Source organism: Pithys albifrons, chromosome 33, assembly GCF_047495875.1.
Source record: "Pithys albifrons albifrons isolate INPA30051 chromosome 33, PitAlb_v1, whole genome shotgun sequence".
Lineage (NCBI taxonomy): Eukaryota > Metazoa > Chordata > Aves > Passeriformes > Thamnophilidae > Pithys > Pithys albifrons.
This window is the reverse complement of record NC_092490.1, coordinates 326244-353623: the sequence shown is the minus strand read 5'-3', so window position 1 is coordinate 353623 and position 27380 is coordinate 326244. Positions and strand designations below refer to the sequence as shown.

Sequence of the window (27380 nt, the reverse complement as noted above, 5' to 3'; positions counted from 1 at the left end):
AGGGCTCTGCCACATTCACAGCAGCTTTCAAAGGACAACTGGATGCTGCAGGATCCTTGATTTTGCTCAAGGGCTCACACAAGAAAATTCCTCATTTAGACTGTGGGTAAAATGTAAGACGAACAGTGAATTAGAAATGGGATAAATAACCAAGTTTCATCTTTGCCATGACTCAGAGCACAGACCCAGCTTTGGTGGAGGCAAACAGAGCAAGAACAAGAACTCTGGGCGCTGTTCCCGAGCCCGCCGGTCTATCCTGCTTAACACAGACATAACAAACTGCAGGGCTTGAATGCAAACAGCACCTGCATCCCAACAACTCCCCCTGTCTTGTTTTCAAGCTGCAAAAGTGAAACTTGTGCAAAACTACCATTAATCCTATATTGCATACAAGACAATAAACCAGGAATGCAGAGCACAATACAAAAACAAAAACAGACCCATTAATACCAGAATAAATGATTTCTTTAACTGGGGTCTTATACTGTGTAGCCAGCTAGACAAGATACCTGAAGCTTTTTCACCTTATCAATGCCTTTATGTATTGATTTAGAGTGATTGCTGTTTCTTTCAGAATTTATTCTTATGGGTCTTTAGTTAACCTTAAAAAATCTTTATTAAAATTGACTTAGAAAAAAAATAACTTTAATGAAACAAATAGCTTTAACAACTCTTAAGGGTTTGTGTTTTCTTTGACTTAAACTTTTGAGTGCATTTTTAATATAGAATTTGTTCTTGAAATCTTATTTAAGTATTTCTGCAAATGAATAACTTTGTTCAGCTCAGAGTTATGTGTCTTCTGCCTTTCACCCGTGGGTGCCTGTGTGTAGATGAGGAGCTGTGGCTGTGTCAGTGGGACAGGTGCCCCGGTAGCACATCCATCCATCTTCACACCCTCACACCCTCCCATGCATCTTTCATCCAGACCTGCCTCCCTTCATGCAGTCACTCAGTTCAGAGCTTAGGGATTGGCTTTGCTGTGTCTTATAATTCTGAAATGAGAAATTGTGTTCTTCTTAACCTTACACTTTCCTGTGCTTCTTGAAATTGCTGCTTTGACAAGAATATAACTTCATAAAACATAAACATGTCTCTGCTTCCTGTTTCATTTAAAATTAAAAAATTCGTTCATACACATACAAGCACATACTCCCCTTTTTTCTTGTTCTTACATGGGAAATATGAGAGGTATCATTGTATATTTGATGGGTTTGGATCCATAAAATACTTGGCATGACTATTGTAAAGCTTAGTAAATATTATTACATCGCTAAAACTTCCATTTTATTGCTTACAGTCATGGATATCAATAATTTAGAGAAAGGTTCCTAAGGCTGTCTTTGAATTTCTTTGCTTGGTTGGATCATCATTACTTAATCAAACAAAAGCTTAAAACAATTGCTAGTACTTAATGAGAAAGATTAACAAATTCTATAATATTACTGTAATTTTTGTAATTAAAAACTAAAATATGTGTTTTACTAATTTTGTGCACGTTCCATTAATGAGCTGCAAAAAGAGAACTGTTGGACATTTTAAAATTCTGATTTCATACATTATTTACACATCACTACAGCATAACTTGGGAGTGCTGCAGCTTTTAGGACAACAGGCAGAGAAGGGAGAGAGTGAGGAGAGAGCTTTGTGTGACCCTTCCCGGCCAAGCCACCTCAGCTGCCACTGCAGGAGTCTCACCACTTCCCAATGCCACAACTCCAGTGTTGGCTTCTTCTTGAGCCATTAGGATAGAGTAAAATATAAAGAAACTCATTGAAACACTGATAGTTAATGCAGGTAGGAGTAAAAGCAACAAACAACACCCTCATTCGTACTATAAATGGAATTGTTAATAGGGAAAACACAAGCTTAGGAACAAAGGTATTAAAGAGAATTGAAACTTTTAACAAGTATTACTCTTTATAGTAGGTGTTCAAATGATTAGAAAAAGCTTTAAAAGCATCAGAAGTTTGGAAGCAATTTGAAATTTAGAAAGTCCTTTTCACCTGACGGATAATTTGCACATCAAATATTATACTAGCTTAGATATATAACACGTTTTTCCGATATAAAAACATTGGTCTTAAGAACAATAGCATTACTTTACAAAAGTGCACACTTGTGTGTTTCTATGCCATAACTTTGCAGAATAAAATTAAACAATGAATACATTTTACAAATAACTAGAATAATAAACATACAACACGACACTATCTTAGAGCATGAGTGCTACAAAATATGTTAGAAACTGAGATACAGAAAGGTGACATATTTGCAGCTTGTTGAAAGCTTTTAACTTAAAGGCATTATTGCTTTCCCTCTCTTTAGAGCAATAAGCCTTATATTGACTTTTAATATTACTTGGAAAAGGCATAGAAGTTTTGTTTGGCAAGAAACTGCTCTAGTATTCCCTTTTAGTAGAAAGGGTTATGAAATTTTGTTCCATCTTGATAAGGGTAAAGTCGTATTTAATTAATCCTGAGTTAGATGAATATTCATAATAAGTTATTACCAACTGTTAACCCGACAGCGTTGCTATTGATCAGAATCTGTGTCTGTCCCAGTTTGGCATCTCTGGCCGCTCCTCCAAGGGGTTTCTGTTCCTGTCAGCTGTGCCGGGCTGGGCCGGGCCGTTCCTGCAGCTTCTGGCGGTGCTGCGCTGGGTGCTGGGGCTGTGGCGGCAGCGCTGGGGGAGCTGTCGGTGCTGCTGTGGGAGCCATCTCCGCCTCTGCGCTCTGGCGGCTGCTCGGAGCTCTCCTGGCCGGGCCGGGGCTCAGCGGGCAGGGGCAGCGGGGAGCTCTCCCACCGGGTATCGGCTCTGGCACCGGCACGGGCTCTGGCACGTACACCAGCACCGGCACCGGCACCGGCACGGGCTCTGGCACGTACACCAGCACCGGCACCAGCACCGGCACGGGCTCTGGCACCGACACGGGCTCTGGCACTAGCCCCGGGGCTGGCGGCAGCGGCCCCGCCCGCAGCATCCTCCGCTCTGCTCTGCGCCGGGCTTGGCGCTGCCTCTGCCTGGCTCGGCTTCTCTCTACCGCCATCCCACCCATTGGCATCAGTGCCCCAGGCGGGAAGGGCTGCGGGGTGATCCGGCAAGAGCAGGGCAGGGGCTGCTGCTCTTTGGGCCTTTCTCTGCCCCGGGCAGGAACGCTGCGTGGGACAGCAGCACGGGGGGTGCAGCTGCTTCTCCTGCTGCATCCTTTGGTGGGCAGCTGCAATCACTGGCAGCAGCAGATTCAGAGGGCAGCTGTGCCCACAGCAGGGAGTGTTGGAAAGGAGAGTCATTTACTTGGAGCTCATGCTGTTCAAGCAGCACCTCATCATCCAGAGCAGGTTCCTCTGCTCCACAGACAGCCTAGATCTCATCTCCATAATGTTTCTCCCTGACACCAAATAGTCAATTTTTCCAAGTCTTCCAGTGATTTATCTTAAAAAAAAAGAGGGGGACTCCAGTTTTTGTAACTAGTTTGGCTCTGAACGGTTTTGGTCACAAATGATTTCAGAACACTCAATTCACAAACAAGTCATTTTAATTTTCATGGGGTACTGATCTCTTTTAGCTCAGCTCTGTCCCTTCAAGCTATTTCAGGGCTCTGCCTTCACAAGTGGCTTAGACACTGACCCCGTTACTGAATCTTTTTGTTTCAGAGCTGTTAGCCCCCAATAATTTGGTCATGTTTTTCACCCCTGTGAGATTATTCTCATTTCCAGAGCCAATCCCTTTCAGTCCAGCAGACAGGCACCAATCATTCTTCTTCCCAAGTTGGACTGCTGCTCATCACTGGGACAGTCACCTCCTGGTGTTCCTGTCTCTCCTGCCACGTCAGGGTTACCAAGGCCAGCCCCTAAATGGAATCTTTCCCGAGGCTCCACGTTTCAGCTCCATTTATCGTGATGGATCTGGGTCTCCACAGGAATGAACCACAACGCCGATCACCAGCTCAAACCAAGCAAAGCCATTTATTGAAATCCCATGTTACAATATATGGACTCAGGGACTGGTATTCAAGGCAGGGGCAGAGGAACTGGTTACCTCCCACACATGGGGGAGGCATGGGGGGATGGCTCAGGGCTTTCGACCTCCTTGCAGATGAAAAGCAGACCTATCAAGTGTGGGGGGTTTGGGAGGGTGAGAGTAGACAGAGGAATACACATATGCAAACACAACCAGTCTGTAGTGTTCTGGTGCCTGGGCCTGCCAGTCCCAGAAGATCAGGTGTCCTTTGCTCATCTCCAAGCCTTGTTGTTCAGGAAATTTAACTCCACACCTGCCAGCCTCAAAACTCCCTTTCCTACAACAACCCATTGTGGGGCCACCAGGAGCAGCTGCATCTGCCTCCTCCTGTGCAGCCTCTCCATCTCTCTGCCCTGCTGGGCACACTCGGGAGCAGCTGCCCCTCTTAAATTGTGTGTGTCTGTCTGACACTGCTGCTGGACACAGAGAAGCCAATTGGTCTCCTCTTGTGGCACCAGGGGCAGCCACTGCCTCTCTGTGCTGCTGACCAGTGCCAGGCAGAGCTGGTGATTCTCTGACTCTCACAAAGTCCCCTCACTCCTGCAGCGTCACAGTGTCCCCTGGGTTCCAGCAGGCCCAGCAGTGTCACAGTGTCCCCTGGGTTCCAGCAGGCCCTGCAGTGTCACAGAGTCCCCTGGGCACTCTCAGGCCTCACATCGCACAGCCCTGACAGTTCCCTCACCTGAAATATTGGGGCTTTTGGGGGCTCCATAACAGAAGGAAGAGATTGAGCCATTGCAGAGTGTCCAAAGGAGGAAACAAAGATGAGCAAGATCCTGCAGGGTCAGTGTGTGAGGAGAAGCTGAGGGCACTTGGTGTGTTCAGCTGCACAACAGGAGACTGAAGGGAGAACTCATTGCAGGTACAACTTCCTGGGCAGGGGCAGAGGAGGGGCAGGCACTGATCTCTGCTCTGTGGGGACCAGGGCATCAACCAGGGAATGGCCTGCAGTTGTGTCAGGGCAGGGTAAGGCTGGATCTTACAAAGAGGTTCTTCCTCCAGAGGGTGCTGGGCACTGAACAGACTCCCCAGGGCAGTGGGCACAGCCCCAAGGCTGCAAGAGCTCCTGGAGGGTTTGGATGATGCTCTGGGGCACAGGGTGTGACTCTTGAGGATGAGCCTGTGCAGGGCTGAGGGTTGGACTCCATGATCCTTGGGGGTCCCTTCCCACTCAGCACATTCTGGCATTCTGTGACACCAGCTGGGCTGATCCCAGTGCACGAGGAGCCCCTTCCCCCAGAAATACTGTGGGTGCCCCCCGTGTAGGGAGGGGTCCCAGGCACAGAGCAAGATGCCTGAATGAAGGGGGGACACCCTCCTGCAGGTGGGATGTCCATCAAACAAGCCACTTCTAACAGCGCAGAATTGGGGATTATAACCTCCCTCAGCCCCCAGTGGAGCCAGGGGGTCACTGCAACCCCCAGAATGACGGGGAGCTCCTCAGAGCCATTTCTAACTTTGAAAAATTTGTTGAAAACAGCAGGAACAAACCCCACATGGAGTCATCTCACCAACCTCAAAACTGCAAGGGGTTCACTTCAGGCACTGAAATTTAAGAGAGGGACCTCCAAAAGATGTTTATAGTCTCCTAAATTCGTAGAAAGAGCAGATCCCCTCAAAACAAGCTCCCTGCGTCCCTCCCTGTGGGGCCCCACTCCAAGTGCTAAAGCCACATGCCCCCTCCCACTCCCTCAAAGTACCCCACTAAGGACAGGAGTGCACCCTAAAAACTCCCTCTCTCATTCCAGACCCGCCATGTCATCGCTGTCAAACCCCTCCATCCTCTTCCAAGTCCCATCCCAACCCTCCCAATCCACATCAAAGCTCTCCAAATTACACCCCAAGTCTCCTGGGCTTCTAATTCCCCATCTCTAATTGCTGACACTCCATGGTGGGTTCAGGGAGGAATTGTGGGGATTGATGGATTGGGCCATTTTGGGGAGGGGCTGAGTAATTCTGAGTTGGGATGGAGCTATTTTGGGGTGAGATTGAGGCATTATGAGGTGACAGATCGAACCCTCTCAGATTGTGGACTGCAAAATGATGGAAAAATTCTCTTGACCTGGACGGCCCAATTTTGGGGACAACTCCCCCAAAACCCACTAGAAATGAGAATGCTTCCTGAATATCCTTTTGAATCTCAAATTCCATCCCTAAATGCCAGTGAAATACTGAGGGTTTAGATGTATTAGTTCAATTTCTTTATTTTTACTTCAGTTTCAGGTGATTAGAAGTGATGAAGATCCAACAAATGAAAATCAAAGACAAAAGAAGGCATATATGAGCGTGCAATGGGTTGGGTTGAATAACTCATAGAGAGGCCGAGCAATCGACAATTTGAAGTTGACAATTTGAAGCTGACCTTTGATCAGTGAATGAAGCTTCTCTCACAGCTGGGGCACTGGTTGGACTTCCCTTACTGGTGGGTCCGTCGGTGTTGGGTCAAATTAGAGCTCTGGGTGAAGCCCTTTCCACACTCCCTGCACTTGTAAGGCCTCTCCCCAGTGTGGATTCTCCGGTGGGTGATGAAGGTGGAGTTGTCTTTGAATCTCTTCCCGCAGTCAGTGCAGTGGAAGGGCCTCTCCCCAGTGTGGATTCTCCGGTGGGTGATGAGGGTGGAGTTGTCTTTGAATCTCTTCCCACAGTCTGTGCAGTGGAAGGGCCTCTCCCCAGTGTGGATTCTCCGGTGGGTGATGAGGGTGGAGTTGTCTTTGAATCTCTTCCCGCAGTCTGTGCAGTGGAAGGGCCTCTCCCCTGTGTGTGTGCGCTGATGACCGAGGAGATGAGAGCTGGTCTGAAACCTCTTCCCACACTCGGAACACTCATAGGGACGTTCCCCGGTGTGGATCATCTGGTGTCGGATCAGGTTGTAGCTCTGGGTGAAGCTCTTCCCACATTCCAAGCACTTCCAGTGCTTCTCTGTGTGTACTTGTCGGTGGATGAAGAGGTGGGAGACCTGCCTGAAGCACTTCCCACATTCCAAGCACTTGTAGGGCTTCTCCATAGGGTGAAACTGAACATGGATCTCCAGGTTAGAGATCCACCTGTGGCTCTGGACGCCTTCCTGGGACAGGATGGGCGGCTCCTCCTCAGAGCAAATTAGGCTGGGATTGAAGGTCCTCCTACTGGGGTATCCCTGTGGCTTTTCCTCCCCGTTGACTTCCTGTGCCATACAGCTGTTCAAAACGGCCTCTGCCAGCAGGGTCTCACAGGGCGATTTGTCCTCCATGCTCTCCATGCTCAGCTCGGGCCCTGGGGCAGGAAAAAACATCAGTCAGGGCATTTGCCTCTGGCCCACAAGGAAGGCCAAAGACATCCCCCCAAACCCGGCCCTGGCAGGACGGCATCGGCAGCGGGGCTGTCCTGCAGACAGGGCCATGCTGGGCTGGAAGATGCAGCAAAGGAGAGGGGAAAAGTGGCACTGACTTCCTCCTCACCTTTCTGGGGGTCTTGGGGCATCTTCCTCTTCCTTGCAGCCTCCTCCTGAATCCTGTTAAGGTTTGGAAATGAGAAATCCCGATCTAAGGGTAAAAAAAACATGTTAGCAGGTTGGTTGTGGGTTTCTACTTGAAAATCCATCTCTAGAAAGACACCAGTGTCTCAGTTTGAGATAATTTGCAAGAGAGAGTCATCGTGGAGAGAATTTTCTTCCTAGTATACCCTACTCAGGTTCCTGAAATGCAGAGAAAGTGAACAAATACATCTGGAAGGAAGGGGGAAAAAACCCAAACTCTTTCCCAAGAAGAAATGCTGAAAACAACTCATAAACTGGGCTAAACAAACTCAGGAGGAAAAACTTCTCAGCCCACTCTGTCCAAAAGAGTTAGTGCCCAGCCTCCCCCGCCCATAAAACACACATGGCCACAATAAAGAGGCAGAATGGCCCACCTTCCATAGGATTCACCTCCCCCACACCCCAAAACCCTGGCAGGAACCTTGAGAGTCAGCACTGCAGTCAGGCTGTACTGCTGGGACAGGCAGTCAAGGCAGTGGTCCTCACCCAGTGGTGTCTGTGGTCCTGTCCCAGTGGTGGTCACAGCTCAGATCCTTCCAGAGGGTGGTGGAAGCCCCAAGTGGGGAGGTGTGCTGGTTTAAAGGGAAACTGGCAGGAGAAATGAACACAACACAAAGGAGATTATAAGTCAGAGTTACAACTTTATGAAAATATTACAAGAAATGCAATGGCAGAAAGAGCAAATTTGGTTTTAACCCACAAAAGCCCAGCAGTATAACCCAGCCCCCTGGGGCAAAAGCACAAAGGGGTTTCTTAGCCCCTGTGCTGAACCCTGTGTGGCTCCCCCAAGTCCAAAGGAAAAGTCCAAAGTGGTAAACCTGTTGGTGCAGCTGACAGTTGCAGTCTGGTGGAGAGTGGTGATCACAGGCTGGTTGAAGGTGGTGGTCTCCTCCTGTCGAGGTGTTGGTCCTCCTCTCAATCCAAGGAGTGTCCCCTGAGGTCTTCCCCCAAGATATGTACCCCAGGGAGCAGCCAGTCCCTCCCCCTGGGCGGGGAGTCACACAATGGGTGATTAACTCTGGGAGTCAGGGGGTATTTTGGAACCCTTGATGGCCCATTAGCAGCCACGCCCCCTCAGGCTGGGTGTCAAGGTGCTAACGACTCCCTGCAGGGGAGTTATCCCAGCTCTTATCTCACAGATGTCTTTCACACCCAGCTCCCAGCCTGAGGGGTCAGCTGTGCCCTGGGCAGCTGCTGCAAATGCTCCATTGTTAACAGTTTTTGGGAAATGAATAGAGGGTGTGGAATACACAGCTTTGATCATCCACACAGGGATAAACTGGTCCCAACTGCTGAACTACGACATGCAGGATGAATTTTTATTAATTTTTAAAATACTTCAGGCACAGAATGGGAGCATCAGCCAAGTTTTCTAATTGACTGAGGAACCCTTTTCCTAAACTCTACTCATCTGAGAGAGTTTCAAATCACTCCTTTTTGATTTACTTTTATGGAATGATTCTCATTCAAGTAGATGGCTTTTCTAGGCCATCACCTACAGAATTGCTGTTGTGGATAACATCGATTATAGGAAAGCAGAAGAGAAATACGTGAAACGGACAAATGAGAGCAAAAGGTATTTCTTTCTTCAGTGTTCTCTGAATTTTTCATACTAGTTTTCTCTTTTTGTGGAAGGGTTCAGTGTCCTCCCTCCTGTGAGGGAACACTGAAAATGTTCTGGCTGAGCAAAGGCAGAAGTGCAAGACCAAGCCTCAGCCTGCTGAGAGCTGAGGTTTGGCACTGGCTGCCCCAGAATTCCATAGAGAAAATAAGAACAATAATAATTTTAAGGTGGGATTGAGCCATTTTCAGTGGGATAGGGCTGCTTTGAGGAGACAGATCGACCCTTCTCAGCTTTTGGGGTGCAAAGCTGGCAGAGACTGGAATGTTGATGGTTCATGGCTCCAACACTCTCCAGCTGCAAAAGCAGTGGGTGCTTTGCTACCCATGGGCAAAAGAACCACCCAGAACCAGAGGGGGAACACCCACCCCTGGAGGGGACAGGCTGGGCTTGGAGCCAGGGAAGGAAAGTGGGATTTTTATGCTTTTATTTCACTACAGACGGGAACCAAAACTGCTCCAAACCTACTTTCCATGCACACAAAACTGTTCTAAACCCTACATCTACAGATATATTGATAAAGTAAATCTAATCTTCCCCATGGGGTGGATTAAAAAGAACTTGTGTCACCCTCACCTTCATGGGTCAGGTCAGGTGCTGGACACGGGAGAAGCTTCTGGCAGCTGCTCGAAACTCCTAACCGTGGAGTCCCTCTACTAACAAGATCTGGCCACACAAACCAAATGCACTGCCCAGCATGATTCAGCCAGAACGTGGGTCTGCAGGTCTGTGCCCAGCATGAATCACCTGGAACGTGGGTCAGCAGGTCTGTGCCCAGCATGGATCACCTGGAACATGGGTCAGGAGGTCTGTGCCCAGCATGGATCACCTGGAACATGGGTCAGCAGGTCTGTGCCTAGCTTGGATGTCCTGGAACGTGGGTCAGCAGGTCTGTGCCCAGGATGGAGCACCTGGAATGTGGGTCACCATGTCTCTGCTAAATGGGGCTCACAAGGAATTTTGGTTATCAAGCCTTTACCCACTTTGTCCACTGATGCTTGAGGAGATGTGACCTGCTCTGAAACCTCTTTCCATATTCCAAGCACTTTCAGGGAATTTCCCAGTGTGGATGTGTTTCATCTGGTTAAATACTGCAGAGAAAATAACACAACACTTTAGGTTCAAATATTTTCCCCAAACAAAATTAAAACTTTTCCAAGATAGTTGGTTAGACCAAAACCTGTTTCGGTTTTTTCTTTTTGTTTTTGATTTTCTTTGGGGTTTTTTTCTCTCTTTTTTTTTTTTTTCTGATTGCTAAGAGGTACATAGAGAGATACAAAAAGGTTGGGGAAAAGCCAAGTTTACTTTTAGAAGCAAAGAAACTACTTACCACCAGAAGCTACTTTTTTTGCTGAGATACCCTCTGGGGGAAAACAGTTTCCACCTTTTTTTTTTCCTTCTGTTTCTCTGGCACATGTGGAAGATATCTCTGGCCCCAAGAGGCTTGAAATTCTGCTCTTGGATATGAAGAGTTGTTTCTCAGAAGAAGCTTTTTTTAAGCCTTCTGGGATGAGCAAAATCTGGTCCTCATGAGGAGATGAGAGAGGGGGATGTAGGGAGAGATTTCCATTATGGTAACTGGTTTGCTCTCTTTCCTTTTCCCTCTCTGAATTCTCAAGGTGCCTTCTCTGAGTTTTCATACTGTTCCAAAAGGTTTGTACTTGACTTTTGGCAGGCAGCTACGAGCCCAAAAGCAGGAACCTTTATGGCAGGCAGGCTCCAGCAGGATGCTCTGGCAGGAAGTTTGTTTGGGAGCTTTTAGCAAAATGTTGACAGAAAACCTTTCAATAGGATGTTTTTGGCAGAGAAACAGTGGAGGAACATTGTTCCTTGTAATTGTGTATTATGTGAGTGTCACAGGGGACACACAGGAGTCCCCACTGATCCATCCTGGGTCTGGTTCTGCTCCTTCCAACCTCGCCTCCTTCCCGCGGGGTCCCCCCAGGTCTGTTTCCCACTGCCCCCTAATGAATTGAACTGGTAAGAACTGGGACGCTTTACTGGGAAAAGTGGAATCAGGTGGTGTTAGACTAAAAGCAGGGGCTGTGGGGACATGCAACCCCTCCAAAATCAGCACAGGGATTGGGGTGGATAGTTCATGCTGGGCCCGAGGCCACAGAGAGGGGCTGCGGCTGCTGATGGCTCAGGATCTCTGTGGGGAGAGAACAGGGGGTGACACTGAGGTGGGGGATCCCCTGGGAGGGCACACATGGGGGTAGGAACAGGACCCCAAGCAACCCACTCCCTTTCTGGCAGAGGTAGAAGCTGATCCCCAGCACCAGGAAGATGAACCCAACACGAAGCCCCGGATCCCTGTCAGTGTCTTGCTGCAGGCAGCACGTGGCAGCTCTGAGAGGTCTGGGGGGGTCTGCACCTTTCAAAACTTCTCACCGACCCTCTAAGAAATCCCCCAAACTCCTGCCCTTTGCCCTCAACTCAACCAGGACCATCTTGATCCTCCTCCCACCCCCTTCAGGATTCCATTCTCCCCCGCCCCCCCCCCTCCACACATCCTAACTGGAATGATCCAATCTCACTACCAGCAACCCAAGGGTTCCCCCAAACCCCTTCCAACTCTTCACAGCCTTACAAGGACTTCAAAAGCCATTCCCAATCCCTTTCTAGTTAACCTTGGCTGTTCCATATTTCCCTTCTAATTGATCTCTGGACCATTAAAAACCCCTTTCCAGTATGCCAGGTCTCTTAATCCCCTTCTTAGTAATCCCCCAAGAAACCCAAATCCCACCCAGTTTCACTCCTGGCTTCCCATACCCCCTTCCATGACTGTCTAAACCTTCTCTGTACCAGTCCATTCCCTCCCCAAACTGCCCTGAATTACCACCAGACTCCCCAAACTGCCTGCCAGTTTCCCAAGGCTTCCCCAACCCCCTTCCCAATTAGTCCCAGGATCCCCAGCCTCCCTCCAAGTTGCCAGGCCATACCCCAGTCCCAGGTGAGGGGGTGCTCCAGGATGATGTGCCCCACCCAGCAGGTGAAGGTGATCCTTCCTGGGGGGATTTCCACCATCACCAGCAGATGGTGGGTCCTGTCCTTATTGGGGACCATGTTGGTGACCACCAAGGGCTTTGAAAGCTCCTGCCCAAGCTGGAACCACCTGACCTGTACCTGGGCAGGGTAGAAATCCATCCTGGAGCAGTGCAGGGGCCTGGGCGGACTGGGAGCTCAACAGAATCAGTGAGGTGGAAAAGCTGGCGGGCGCTGGGAGAGAGGCAAGGGGGCTGCAGGGACACTCAGAAGGACTGGGAAGGATGTGGGAAGGGTTAGGAGAGGCACTGAGACAGACAGGGGACATGGGGTGACACATGAGGCTCCCTATTCCTTATTCTTTCCTGGGGTCTCTTCTGTCTTCCCTCCCCAACCCCAGGCGTCCCAGTCTCTGGTGTTTGGGCAGGATCGTGCCCCACGTTGGGGCTCCTGTGTCCAGAGGAGGAAGGAGAACAACAGGTTTGGTCCCCAGGATTGTGTCAGAAGGTTCAACAGCCTGGGGGGTGTGTAGTGGCCTGGCAGGTTTCTCTCTGCCCTTGGCTGTGGGGTCTGCAGGGAGCAGTTTCTCCTGCCCTGTTTGCACCCTGGTGCTGCCCCACTGCTGGACCCCTGGGCAGGTGGATGTTTCTGACCTGGGCTTTTCTCACACACAAGATGTGTGTGAAGGACACTGAGGTGTGTTCTCCTTCCCCAAATTCTGTGTCTTGGACATACCTGGACTTTTCCTGGAGCATCTCCTGCCAAACTGGGTCGTTGCCTGATTGCAAAAGAGCAGATACTGGGTCATTTACAGTGGCACTTGTTGGGGGACCTGCCCTGGTCCCTGTGGCTCTGCCTGTGGGGACAGGGAGGGTGTGGGGATGTTTGCTCTTCCACGATGCCAGTCCTTGTGGTATAAATCTGTTTTTGGTACCACAGTAAACTTCTCTGATGAAGGCTGAATAAGATTTGCAAGTTTGAAAGATTCCCAAGTAGGTTGATAGACAAGGAACAGAGCTGCATTTTGGAAGATATGAAAAAACCTTAATTTCTAGATTTATCATTAGCAAGACAGGGCCCACCCAAGGCCTCAGGCTACATACTGGGTAATTACAGAACCCTGGGAGACACAGGAATGTTTGTGTCTCCACACTAATGACTCAGCTGTGATAACTGTGATAACTCCCCTCTGGAGAGCCATCAGCACCTTCACACCCACCCTGAGGGCTCATCTCTGCTAATGGGCCATTAGGGGCTGGAACAATAGGCAGCTCCAATAACCCAGAGCATCAAAGAGTCCAAACCAGTCCCATGACTTACAGGGTCAAACCACCCATTCTGAAAGTCCCCACCCTGAGTGAAGTACTGGGCATTCCCACTGGAATCTGAGCACCAAAAATCATTGGGTTTGGGGATTTCTGGTATCACTACTTCATAGAATGTATTGTTGTCCTTCCTTTAAAAATTTCTTAGTGACTCTTCTGTGCTGGGGTGGAGGTGGCTGGAGAAAATGCAGAGAATGAAGGAGTGGATACACAGAAATCTGAAATAATCCTGTCTTTGCAAGAATCAGACAAAACATGGTATTTCCAGAAAAAGGAAGAATTAGGCCAAAAGGCTGCAGCAGGAGCATTGCTTGCTGCTGAGCTCCAAGACAGGCTGCAAATGGTGGCACTGCTTTGCTGCTGAGCATGGGCATGTCTGAGAGATTCAGGTGGAGCTTTGGAATGTGCAGGAGAGAGGGAGAATCTTACAGGGAGATTTGCAGGATGTAGAACCCGTAACAAAGCCTTGTAACTCAAACTTCCTGTGTTCAGGGGAGCAGCTGAGAGACAGTGAGCCAGTCTGTTGTTGTGAGAAAGAGCAAAACATCAGGTTTGCATTGACAGCTGATGATGAGGAAGGAGCAGATTGAGCCTTAATTAAAGCTGAAATAACCACTGTGTGCCAGGGTCAGCAAACTGCTGCTAAACTGGCACCGTGTGCGGCTCCCAAGATATCAAAGCCTGGCCCTGGATCAGGGGAGATGGAAATCCAGTCACTATTAATGCAGTGGGATGCTGAGGGGCTGGAGGCACTTCCCAGATGGCACAAAGTTAAACCACTGGAGCAAACGCAGCACGTGTTATCTGCCCAACTGATAAGGTCAGTTCATGGCTCCAGGGCGAGGAGCAGAAGCCTCCTAAAACCCTCAAAGTAACCCAGCACAAGGGGCAGCTCTTGCTGAATTTTTACAAGCAGTCTCACTTCCTCTGAACAGGAAATTAACAGGAGGAGACCCCCTGAAAAGATGGGGCAAACAACAACAGCAGTGCAGGGAGCACTGCATGGAAGAGGAGTTAAAACTCCACCTGAGAGATCCCAAGTTCATGCAGTTGAACCACTTGATTCACTAAGGAGTTGCTTTTTGGGGGAACTTTGTTTAGTTTTCTATTTCCAGGAATTCCAGCACTCCACTGAAGATCAAAGGAACCAGCTGGGACTGGGGGAACTGCCAGCAGATGTGCAGGAGAAGGCTCACAGAAAGCAGCCAAGGGGTGATGAGCATCTTTCCCTCAGGATGTGTCACCTTGTGACTGTCAGCATTTCAGACTCAAGTTGCTGCTTTAGGAGCATTATCCCAGCCTGTCCTTGAATAACCAGTCTGTACTGGGTGAAATTTTCCACTTTCTTTTAGGAGTGACCTGCCAACATGTGAGATGAAGCTGTTTGGAATCAAGAAAACTTTTATTTGCCCCAAAATCTGTAAAAATATCTTTGTTGTTTGTTGGTGGTTTCATTGAGTGGGATGCATTGGGAGATCAAATATTAGCGAGACTATATTTAAAAACCCTTTTATTAATTGTTATTTAAATTTGCTAAAATAATTTATTCTTTATGTTAAAAAAAAGGAATGGAGTGGAATAATCTCTTAGTCTTCTCATATGGAGAGATACTTACAGTTCAACCACTTGAGAAATAAAACTATCAACCCAGTTTAATTTGGAAGTTTGAACATAAGATTATGCATATTAAAAAGTCATACAAATATGGAACAATATTCCCAGTTCTTCCTCTGAAGTCTTCACATTTATTATGATGATTTGTCTTAATTTTACAGAGATTTTCACATGTGAATTAAAAGATCTTAGCAGAATAAAAGAAACTATTCCATGGGAAATGGTTGAGACCCCCTTCCTAAATCAGAAGGAGTTTCAGCTTTGGACTGCAAATGGGACAAGGATAAAATACAGGAAAACCTTTTCCCAGCTCCCAAGACCTGTAACCAGTTTAGGAAATACTTGCACTCTGCACCACTGACATTTCTCAGTTGTGGGTGCAGCTTTGTGGAACATTAATTGGAAAGGAATGTTGTGAAGATAAATTGTGACAGAGAAAATATCCCAGAAAATCCGACCTGGACTCTGTTTTGGGGGACCCTCAGCACCAAGGAGACAGCAGATCCAGACCCACAGGACACCACTGGGTTCCATGGAGTGGGGATACATTTCCTCTTTTAACTTTTCTCTCTCACCCTCTTTCCCTCCCCCTCTCCTATTTCCTAATTCTTTCTATTTCTCTTTCTTTGCCTCACATTTACTCTTAAATAAAATCCATCCTCTTGACTTTGGCATCTGGTCCTCTTTGCACCTTAATTTGGGCAGAGACATTTCTAATAATTTTAATAACTGGATGATAACCCCAATCAGAGCCCCTTCACAGCACAGATGGAGAGAAAGTCCCCACAGTGCACCTGAGAGGTGTGTCAGGGGAAACCGTGTGGATCAGTCCTGTCTCAAGCAAAGGCAAACCCATCTGTGGGATTGATTTTGCTCAAGGACAAAGTTGCACTTGGTGGGTAATTCAGAAAAACAGGGAAACATGGTGTGTACCTGAAGAGGACCTATTTGTGGTGTAAAACTGTCTGTTCCATTGTTCCTATTTGTGTATAATATTGGATATAGAGGTGCAGAGTTAATGTGTTATTCAGGGCATACTGAGGAAAAGGGAAAAAAAAAAAGAAAAGGGAATAGAGTGGTGGATAATATCCTGGGTGACACAAAACTTCTGATATCCTCCTTCTCTTTCCTCTGTTCCCCAAAATGCCTGCTAATTGGGAGTGGGAGGGGAATTTGAGATTAAATAAGGGTGGTCCTGTTCTCCTGGCAGAAGAATGTGTGCCCAGGTGTGAAAGGCTGGAATGCTGATGACTCAGACAGTGCAGGTGGAGCTGATGATGTGCAAAGTGACCCCCAAGGTTCTGAGGGTGTGCACACCTGCCAGCTCAGGCTCCAGGTAGGTGTGTTTTCCTTGGCCTTGCACAGGGACTGAGCTGTGATAACTGCCCCCTGGGAGCACTGAGACAATTCCCACACATGACCTGGAGCATTTCACCTCTCCTAATGGGCCATCATGGATCCTCCCTATGTTTTTCTCTGCATCTCTTAATAAGAGGATTATTTCAGATTTCTGTGTAACCACTCCTTCATTCTCCACATTTTCTCCTGACACCTCCACCCCAGGGGTAGAAGGGTGGCTAAAATATTTTTAAAGGACAACAAAATATTTTCTTTCCATTGGCTGCCCAGCACAGCCATGTTCACCAAAAGTTCCTGCAGAAGGAATCTCAAAACCTCCCTGAGAGAGAAGCTGAGACAAATTTTCCAAGAGCTGAGAAGTCCTTACAGAAAACAAGGAAAAAAACTGCATTTTGGAAGATGTGAAAGAAAGAAATTTATACATTTATTAGTATAAATACAGAGCCCACCCAAGCCCTCAGAGTACAAGCTGGGTGTGAGAGAACCCTAGAAGGCACAGGAATTTTTCTGGCTTCACACCAATGAGTCACCTGTGATAACTCCCCTCTGGGGAGGCATCAACACATTCACACCCACCCTGAGGGCTCATGTCTGCTAATGGGCCATTAGGGGCTGGAACAATAGGCAGCTGCAATGACTCACACCATCAAAGACTCCAAAAATATCCCATGGCTCACAGGGTCAAATCACCCATTGTGGAAGTCCCCAGCCTGGGTGAGGTGCAGGGCATTCCCACTTGAACCTGAGCATGTCAAATCTTCAGGGATTGGCATTTCTGGTATCACTATTTGGATCCAGAGGGGGACTAAGACTTTAACAGAACTGCAACAGCCACTCTTGTCCAGACTGGGACCATCATCCTCACCAAAAGGTTTCCTTTCCTTTTCCTGTGAATTCAGGGATACCACGTGACACTCAGCACAGGGGCAAATGAAGACCATAATGTTCATGTCCCAGGGGGGTGGGTTATACAATTGGTTTATTGAGGGTTCAAAGAAATGTTTGTCTGTATCATTGCATTTCTTGTAATCTTTCTAGTAAATTACAATTCCGACTTTTAAACTTTCTTGACTCAGGTTAATTTCTCCCTTACAGCATAACCTTTAACCCTGTGCCCCAGGGCATCATCCAAAATCTCCTGCAGCTCTTTCAGCCTTGGGGCTGTGCCCACTGCCCTGGGAAGTGTCTGGAGGCATCTCCTAAAGCTGGCCCAGCCCCAATTGATGGGATGCGTGAGGAGGAGGCTGTTGGGGTTCCTTTGGAATAACTGTGGAGCCGGGGAGTGCAGGCCGGGGTGCCCAGGGCTGTGGGGCAGAGCAGGGTCCTGCAGCCCAGGGTGCTGTGCTGGGGCAGGGACTCTGCTGCCTGCCAGGGGCAGCTCTCAGCCGGCCCTGGGATCTGCTGACAGGGCTGGGGAGAAGGGCTGTGGGGAAGGAGCAGCCCCTGGGAGAGCTCCTTATCTTGCTCAGGGACGGCTGCAGGGCTTGGGAATGCTCACAGCACCCACATCAACCCCAGAGAGTTCCCAGGGCACATTTCAGGGAGGACATTAAAGCAGGACCTACATGACAGGGAAGCATCCTGTTCTTTCAATTCTCTGGCTTGTCATACCTGGCTGGGAAATAGCACATACAAATTAACATCTGATTTCAGGAGAAGGCATTGAAACTTCAAATCTGAATCTCAGATAGGTGAATAAACCAGGCACTTCTCTCCAGGAAGCCTCGTATCGGGCTCTGTCCATCCCAGCTTCACCTCTGGTCTGGCACTGAGGAGGTATTCCAGATCTGCCCTTGGAAGCAGCACTGCCCTGCTCTCAGCACTGCACAGGCACTTGTAGGTTTATGGTTTTCAAGATTTCTTCGTGTGAACTCAATGTGAATGCAGCACCAGGCAAAGCTCAGAGGAGATGGGAAAGAGAGTGATGGACACTGCAGCTCTCCTGGCTCTGCTCTGAGCCACAGAGATTTGAGCCCCTTTAAATCATGTCTTCTCTCAAGGCTTTTCATAATTTCAGTCAAAAGCATGAAAATTCATAAACTTAAGTAGAATATTCTCCATGAATTGTTGTTGAAACTATAAAAACACAGATACAATGATTGTAAAGACATTTTCAGGCTCTCTGCTGCAGAGTCAGAAGGACAAAGGGTGATATGTTATAAAAGATGTGGTACATTTGACCTTCCTCATGATGGTCAGAGCTGTCACAAAGCAGCTCCATGTCCCCAGTGCAGCAGAGCAAAGCTGAGGCCTTGGCAGCACATGGGCAGAGCTCCTGCTGCTCACACCACCCTCAGCCAGCACAGACCAGAGGAAGGAAATGCATTTCTATCTGAGGGAGATTTATCTGAAAACTGGTGTGACTTTATCAGAGGAATCTCTCTTCATTGCTCCCTGTCCTTTGCTTTTCCTCAAGTTTCTTTCCCTTTGGACCTGTGATACGGCCCCAGGACAGCACAGCCCCTCCCTCTGCAGGGCAGCACTTCCAGCTCAGGACCCTGCAGGGATCACAGGGTGGGAGCCAGGACCGACTGCTCAGGCTGGAGTGGACACACTCACCTGGGGAAGGGGATGCCCTGGAGAAGAGCAAGGGAGCATTTCTGTGCCTGCAGGGAGAGCTCCCTGGTGTCCTGGTTTGGGGCCCAGCTGGAGGTGAAGCCCCGCACAGACACTCCCTCAACCTCCCCTCTCTCCCCCCTCCAGCCCAGTGGAATTGGGAGGGCAATCAAAGTGAAACTTGTAGGTTGAGGTAAGAACAGTTCAATATTTTAAATCAAAGGACCACAGTAATGGTAAATAATATATAGTAATGATAATAAAAGGAGAAAATACAAGTGTTACACAATGCAATTGCTCACCACCCACTGACCAATGGCAGACTCCCCTTCCCAAACCCCCGTCAGCCATTTCTGGGTAACTATCCCCAGTTTATATACTGGGCATGACATGTTGTTCTGTGCAATAACCCTTTGGCCAGTTCAGCTCAGCTCTCCCAGCTTTTTTATTTTGGGAATCTCCTCATGGCAAAGCAGGAGACACAAAGGAAACAACAAAACAGAGTCCTTGACTTGGTATAAACATGACATGGCAAACAACCAAGCATCAGTGTGTTATCAAAAATATTCTCCTTCTGAATCCAAAACAGCTCCTGAGGGGAATTAACTCCATCCCAGCTGAAAGCAGGACAATGTCCAGCCCTTATTCCATCCCTTTTATGTCATGCCAGGTCTCACACTTCCAATTCCTCATCACCTTCCCCAGTTCTCTCTTTTGATAGACACACACACAGACATCACTCCCTTAGGGAATGGAACAGCTCTGTCAGGAGGTCATAAAATGGCCACAAAAGTGTCTGTTGAGTTCACTCAGGTCATGACTTTGGCCTCCATCCCTGGGAATAGTCTCTCAAGCAGGGAAGGTGCTGTGGGGTGCTGGACTTTTGCAGGTTGCACATTGGAGTCAGTTCTGATTCCAGCACTGCTGCACTAGGCCAGTTTTAGAGCAGTTCCCTCTTCCTTGGTGGGAGGGCAACGATCAGAGGAAAGTCAAGGCTGAAATGCCCAGAACAGCTGTGGGTGAGATTGATGGCTCAGGTGGGTGATGTCCACCCAGCCAGCACAGAAGGGATAATTATTAATGTCATAGAATTGATCCATTGGCCCTTCTCTCCCAAAATCAAATTCCCTCAAGGCACACACCAGAGTTCTCCTCCTCCCACACCACCCTTCAAAAGCACCTGAGACCTTGAGGAAAAGCAACCCCTGGATGGGTTTGCCTTGGCCTGAGGCAGGAACAATGCAGACTCTTTTCCCAGCATGTTTTAATGGGCACTTCAGAAACATTAATCTATTCTACAGAACCTGAAATTTTTGATTGGGCAGGCCCAGCCCAATGGGGAGATGTTCCAGTGTGGACTGACCAGGCGGTCTTTGCTAAATGTGCATCCCAGTGTTTTCAGGTCCCATCACCCACTGCTCTCAATGTGACCTTTCCCTGTCCATTGCACCCTTGGATCTTCCCAGAGGCTGCTGCATGGCAGGGCATGGGATTCACGCACTCAGGCAAGGTTCTTTGGCCTAGGTGTCTGTCAGGTTTTTTTGGAATTCAGTCCCACAGTCTGATTCAGTTCTTTCAGGAGTTCCATGTCACCATCACATTTCCTCCTCCAGGCACAGGACAGTGTTCCAGGCAGTGCCATGGGGCACAGGGGATGTTTCCAGACTTCCTGTGCTTGTTTCCATCACCATAAGTATGTGGGCCTTGCCATGGGGAGTCTGCGGCAGTGTGATCCAGTCAGTCTACCAGGCCTCCCTTTATTTCTCTAACAGTCATTGTCCTCCAACCCATAGAGGCTCCTCCGTCTAGGCTTTCACATCCATGGATACCCTGTGCAACAGTGCCCCTGGCTAAGCCCACCGCTCAGCAACAAGCCCATCCTTATATTTCATCTCTTCCTTGATGGCTTGAGGTGTCCTGGCCATAAATAATTCCCTCTTGTGCTGCCAATGCCAAGGCACCTGAGCCCCTTCAATGGCAGCAGTCTGAGCCACCTGCTGGTTGTTCTGCTGTTCTTCAGGGGCCTGAGTCTTGGGTACAGGAGCACCCCCATGACACACCTTCACAGCAGGTGCCCCACCCCGGCACTGATACCTTTGCCACAAGGCAGCAGCCCAGATGGGATTCACCCTGTTCTGCCACTTCTTCTGCTGCCATTGCTGCACCCACCCCACAGGGCATTTGGCATCATCACTAGTGGGAGAAGAGAAGGGATCTGCTGGAGTCCTGACCTCCAGTTTTAAGATGAGAAGTCGAAGGGAGCAGCCCCAGAGGTGCAGGGCAGCTGCTCGAGGTGATGGCAGGACAGAGGGAGCTGTGCAGGCCTAGAGGGGCACAGGGGTTGTGCCCTGTGCTGGCTCAGGAGCAGCTGGATGTGCCTCCTGCTGTGCCGGGGGGTGCGTGTGTGTGCCCTGCTGGGCACAGTGAGGAGCAGCTGCAGCTGCCCCTTGAGCCAGGGCTGTGTCTGCCTTTGGTGCTGGAAACAGAGAGGCCAATTGGGCTCCTCTTGTGGCGCCAGCGGTGCCAGGGTTGGGCAGTGCCCTCTGTGCTGCTGCCGAGCTCGGGCAGGGCTGGCTGGTTCTGTGTGTGTGACAGTGTGCCCTGGGCCCTGCAGTGTCACAGTGTGCTTTGGGACTTCCAGTGTCATAGTGTGCCCTGGGTTCCAGGTGGCCCTGAAGTGTCACAATGTCCTCTAGGTTCTCGAACTCCCTGCAGTGTCACAGTGTCCCCTGGGTTCCATGAGGCCCTGCAGTGTCACACTGGCCCCTGGGAATCGTCAGGCCTGGCATTTATATCCCTTGCAATATTGGGGCACTTTGGGGCACCAAAACAGATGGAATAGATTGAGCCAGTGGAGAGTATCCAAGGGAGGCAACTAAGATGGGCAAGAGCCTGTAGTGGCAGTGTGTGAGGAGCAGCTGGGGGCACTTTTTATGTTGAGATGCACAAGAGGAGACTGAGGGGAAAACTCATTGCAGGTACAACTTCCTGGGCAGGAGCAGAGGAGGGGCAGGCACTGATCTCTGCTCTGTGGGAACCAGGGACAGCACCCAGGGAATGGCCTGAAGTTGTGTCAGGGCAGGGTCAGCTTGGACCTTCCAAAGAGGTTTTTCCCCCAGAGGGTGGTGGGCACTGACCAGGCTCCCCAGGGTAGTGGGCACAGCCCCAAGGCTGCCAGAGCTCCTGGAGGGTTTGGATGATGCTCTGGAGCACAGGGTGTGACTCTTGGGGATGGGCCTGTGCAGGGCTTAGGTTTGGACTCCATGGTCCTTGCGGATCCCTTCCCACTCAGCACATTCTGGCATTCTGTGACACGAGCTGCGCTGATCCCAGTGCGCAGTGACTCCCATACGCTCCCAAAATACTGTGGATGCTCCCTGTGTGGGGAGGGGTCCCAGCCTCACCCCAGCTGGTCTGGAGGAAGGGGAGATACCCCCCTACAGGTAACTTGTAAATGAATATCGGTCCCCCACAAGCCACTTCCAACACTGCAGAATTGGGGATTATAACCCCCCTCAGGCAGCAGTGGAGCCAGGGGGCCACTGCAACACCCAGAATGAGGGGGGACGGGGGGGAGGAACTCTGAGGAGCCATTTAGAACCACTAAAACAAGACATAAAACGGCAGGTTTTTTCCGTCAATAGAGTCATCTCATCCCCCTGATTGCAAGAGGGTCAACTTAGCCCAAGAAAAAAAGAAGCAAAACCCTCAAAAGATATTTAAAGGCCTCTGAACTGCTGCAGAGGTGCAGGATCCCCTCAGAAAGAGCTCTCTGTGTCCCTCTCTGTGGCTTCCCACTCCAAGTGCTGATGTCACATGTCCCCCACAATCCCTCACATTACCCTCCTCAGGATAGGAGGGCACCACAGAAGCTCCCTCAGTTTTTCCACACACCCCATCTCACGTTTCCCAAATCCCATTCCATTCCCCTTCAAGTCCCATCCCAACCCTCCCAATTTGCATCCAAACCCTTTCCAATTTTACCCCATCTTCCCTAGATTTGTAGCATCCCTTCTCCTGCTGGTGACTCCCGCTAAGTGGGTTCAAATTGGATTAAACCACTTTGGGATGGGATTGAGTCATTTCAAGGTGGCATGGAGCCATTTTGGGGTGAGATTGAGGTGTTATGAGCTGACAGATCAATCCCTCTCAGATATTGGACTGCAAAATGATGGAGAAATGTCAGTCGGTCTGGACACCTCCAGTTTTGAGAAAAAAAAACCAAATCCCCACAGATCCCTGAAATCTTCCTGAATATCTCTTTGATCCCCAAATTCCTGCCCGAATCCCAAAGAGAATGATGGAAATTTAGATGTCTTTGTTAGATCTCTTTATTTAAACTTCAATTTCAGGTGATTTTAAGAGATGGAGATGAATCAAATAAAATATTTAAAAAAACCCACAAAAAACCCTAATCATGTGAATGTGCATGGGGTTGAGTTGGGTGGCCTTTAGAGAATTAGAATTATAGAATTATTTAGTTTGGAAAATATCTCAAACACCATTCAGGATTGCTTTTGACCACCAGAAGAACTAAGTGAGAGCAGGGGAGATTTTTAGGGTCAAAAGTCAGCAAATCCCCCTTCCCAATGAATTTCACACATCAGTCTCTGTCCCCACGTGGGATGGTTCTGACTTAGTAAAATGCCAATTAAGCATTTCAGAGGAAAAGTCCCTCCTCCTCCCCCACCCTCCTCCCACCCCAAAAAAACCCCAACAAACAAACAGCAGATGATAGTTCAGTAGATTATGGTACATTAAACAGAATAGAGAGAAAAAGTAAAACCCAAATAAAATACAAACTACACACTAAGAATAAAAGCTAGCAAGAGCAATAAGAAAAAAATTGCAATTCCCTAGAAAAGATAATAAAATGCTGGAGGGTCTTGATCTCTCCCCAGGAGCTCTGAGCTTCACCCCAAGTCTTTGCTCATGCAGCAGGAAGAAGAAGGAAGACACCTCCTCCCTCTCTTTTTCTATCTGAGATGACGTCAGAATATGGTAGGCAATATCATTGGTCTGTAGAAGTCAACTGGCCTGACCTGGTTCAACTCAGCTGATTGTCCAAGGCCTGCACTAGAAAACAAAGCCTAAATCTGGGTCTAAATAAACTCATGACACCATGGATGTTCCTCTCCCTGTGGAAATTCAAGTTCCCAAAGAGAACTAGGAGGATGAAGAGAACACTAGGCAGGCGTGTTCCTAAGGTGGATCACTGGGAATATGGTTCATGAGTTCTGTTCAAAATGTGGGTCTGGAGATGGGTGATGGAGTTGGAGCAGCAGACAAAGCTCTTCCCACATTTGGGGCACGCACAGGGCTTCCCTTACTGGTGGGTGTGTTGGTGTCTGGTCAAGTGAGAGCTGTGGGTGAAGCTTTTCCCGCACTCGTCACACTTGTAGGGCCGCTCTCCAGTGTGGATACGCCGGTGGGTGATGAGGTTGGAGTTGACATTGAATCTCTTCCCGCAGTCGGTGCAGCGGAAAGGCCTCTCCCCTGTGTGTATGCGCTGATGTACAAGGAGAAGTGAGCTGGTCTGAAACCTCTTCCCACACTCGGAACACTCGTAAGGCCTCTCCCCAGTGTGGATCATCTGGTGGATGACGAGCTCAGAGTTCTGACGAAAGCTTTTCCCACACTCCCAACAAAGATAAGGCCTCTCTCCAGTGTGGATACGCCGGTGAGTAATGAGGTGGGAGTTCTGATTGAATCTCCTCCCGCAGTCGGTGCAGCAGAAGGGCCTCTCCCCCGTGTGTGTGCGCAGGTGAACGAGAAGATTGGAGCTGCTGCGACACCTCTTCCCACACTCAGAACACTCGTAGGGATATTCCCCAGTGTGGATCTTCTTGTGTTGCGTAAGGTTGGATCTGTGATTGAAGCTCTTTCCACATTCCTCGCATGTGTAAGGCCGTTCCCCAGTGTGGATGTGCTGATGGCGAGTCAGGTCTGAGCTCTGGCTGAAGCTCTTCTCACATTCCAAGCACTTGTAGCGCTTCTCCCTTCTCTGAAGCTGCTGCTGCACCACCAGGTCAGAGCTCTGGCTCAATCTTTGACTGCCTTCCCCGGACACGTTGGGTGTTTCCTCCTCGGATGTCTCTTGGCTCGGCTTGGAGCTCCTCTTCCTGTGGGATCGCCGTGGCTTTTCCTCCCCAGTGACTTCCTGTACCATGGCACGGTTCAAAACAGCCTCTGCTGTGAAGTTCTGCCCGGGGTATTTGTCCGTGTTCTCTATGCTCAGCTCGGGGCCTGGGGCAGGAAGGAACAAGGACACTCAGGGCATTTGCCTCCGGCCCACAGGGAAGGCCAAGGACATCCCCCCAAACCCGGCCCTGGCAGGATGGCATAGGCAGCGGGGTTGTCCTGCAGCCGGGGCCATGCTGGGCTGGAAGATGCAGCACAAGGGAGAGGGGCAAAGGGGCACTGACTTCCTCCTCACCTGCCTGGGGCTCCCGGGGCATCTTCATCTTCTTGGCAGTCTCCTTCTCAATTCTTTCTAGGTTTAGAAAGGAGAAATGCTGTTCTGGGAGTAAAAAACCAACATGTTAGCACATTGGTTGGGGGTTTCTACTCTCAAATCTATCTCTAGAAACACACCAGTGTCTCAGTTTGAGATAATTTGCAAGGGGGAGTCATCGTGGAGAGAAGTCTCCTGCCCAGGATTCCCTACTCAGGTTTCTGCAATGCAGAGAAAGTGAACAAATACATCTAAATGTAAGGGGTGAAAACTCCAACTCTTTACCAAGAAGAAATGCTGAAAACATCTCATGAACTGGGCTAAACAAACTTAGGAGGAAAAACTTTCCAAGCCCAGCCCACTCTGACCACTCAAGTTTGTGTCCAGCCTCCCCTCCCGTAAAACACACGTGGCCACAGCACAGAGGCACAATGGCCCCCCTTCCATAGGATTCACCTTCCCCACACCCCAAAACCCTGGCAGGAACCTTGACAGTCAGCACTGCAGTCAGGCTGTGCTGCTGGGACAGGCAGTCAAGCCAGTGGTCCTCACCCAGTGGTGTCTGTGGTCCTGTCCTAGTAGTGGTCACAGCTCAGATCCTTCCAGAGGGTGGTGGAAGCCCCAAGTGGGGAGCTGTGCTGGCTTAAAGGTAAACTGGCAGGAGAAATGAACACAACACAAAGGAGATTATAAGTCAGAGTTACAACTTTATGACAATATTTCAAGAAATGCAATGGCAGAAAGAGAAAAATGGGTTTTAACCCACAAAAGCCCAGCAGTATAACCCAGCCCCCTGGAGCAAAAGCACAAAGGGGTTTGTTAGCCCCTGTGCTCAACCCTGTGTGGCTCCACAAAGTCCAAAGAAAAAGTCTAAAGTGGCAAACCTGTTGGTGCAGCTGACAGTTGCAGTCTGGTGGAGAGTGGTGGTCACAGGCTGGTTGAAGGTGGTGGTCTCCTCCTTTCAAGGTGTTGGTCCTCCTCTCAATCCAGTGAGTGTCTCCAGAGGTCTTCCCCCAAGATTATGTACCCCAGGGAGCAGCCAGTCCCTCCCCCTGGGCGGGGAGTCACACAATGGGTGATTAACTCTGGTAGTCAGGGGGTATTTTGGAACCCTTGATGGCCCATTAGCAGCCACGCCCCCTCAGGCTGGGTGTCAAGGTGCTAACGACTCCCTGCAGGGGAGTTATCCCAGCTCTTATCTCACAGATGTCTTTCACACCCAGCTCCCAGCCTGAGGGGTCAGCTGTGCCCTGGGCAGCTGCTGCAAATGCTCCATTGTTAACAGTTTTTGGGAAACTAAGAGAGTGTGTGGAATACACAGCTTTGATCATCCACACAGGGATAAACTGGTCCCACCTGCTGAACTAGGACATGTAGGACAATTTTTTATTATTTCTTTAAAAACTTCAGGCACAGAATGAGCAGCATCAGCCAAGTTTTCTAAGTGACTGAGGAGCCCTGTTCCTGAACTGTGCTCATCTGAGAGAGTTTCAAATCCCTCATTTTTGATTTAGTTTTATGGAATGATTCTCATTAAATGAGATGCTTTTTTTAGGCCATCACCTACAGAATTAGTGTTGTGGACAACTTTGTTTATTGGAAAGCAGAAGTGTAGCACATGAAAAGGATATCTGTGAGCAAAAGGTATTTCTTTTTTTCAGTGTTTTCTGAACTTTTTATACTTGTTTTCTTCTTTTGTGGAAGGGTTCAGTGTCCTCCCTCCTGTGAGGGAAGGTAAACACTCATTAAACACTGAAAATGTTCTGGCTGAGCAAAGGCAGAAGTGCAAGACCAAGCCTCAGCCTGCCGACAGCTGAGGTTTGGCACTGGCTGCCCCAGAATTCCATAGAGAAAATAAGAACAATAATAATTTTAGGGTGGGATTGAGCCATTTTCAGTGGGATAGGGCTGCTTTGAGGAGACAGATCGAC

The 27380-nt window shown here is 49.0% G+C and overlaps 2 protein-coding genes across 2 annotated transcripts in view; one reads left to right on the top strand and one right to left on the bottom strand.

Moving 5' to 3' along the window:
* Positions 1–27380, top strand: part of LOC139684162 (uncharacterized) — a 1455962-nt gene that overhangs the window by 1138600 nt on the left and 289982 nt on the right.
* Positions 1–27380, bottom strand: part of LOC139684161 (uncharacterized) — a 1434678-nt gene that overhangs the window by 1178748 nt on the left and 228550 nt on the right. Inside the window, 4 exon segments of the mRNA XM_071579762.1 lie at positions 6442–7019; positions 19121–19127; positions 24326–24706; positions 24791–24997. Coding sequence (XP_071435863.1) covers positions 6442–7019; positions 19121–19127; positions 24326–24706; positions 24791–24997 — 1173 coding nt within the window.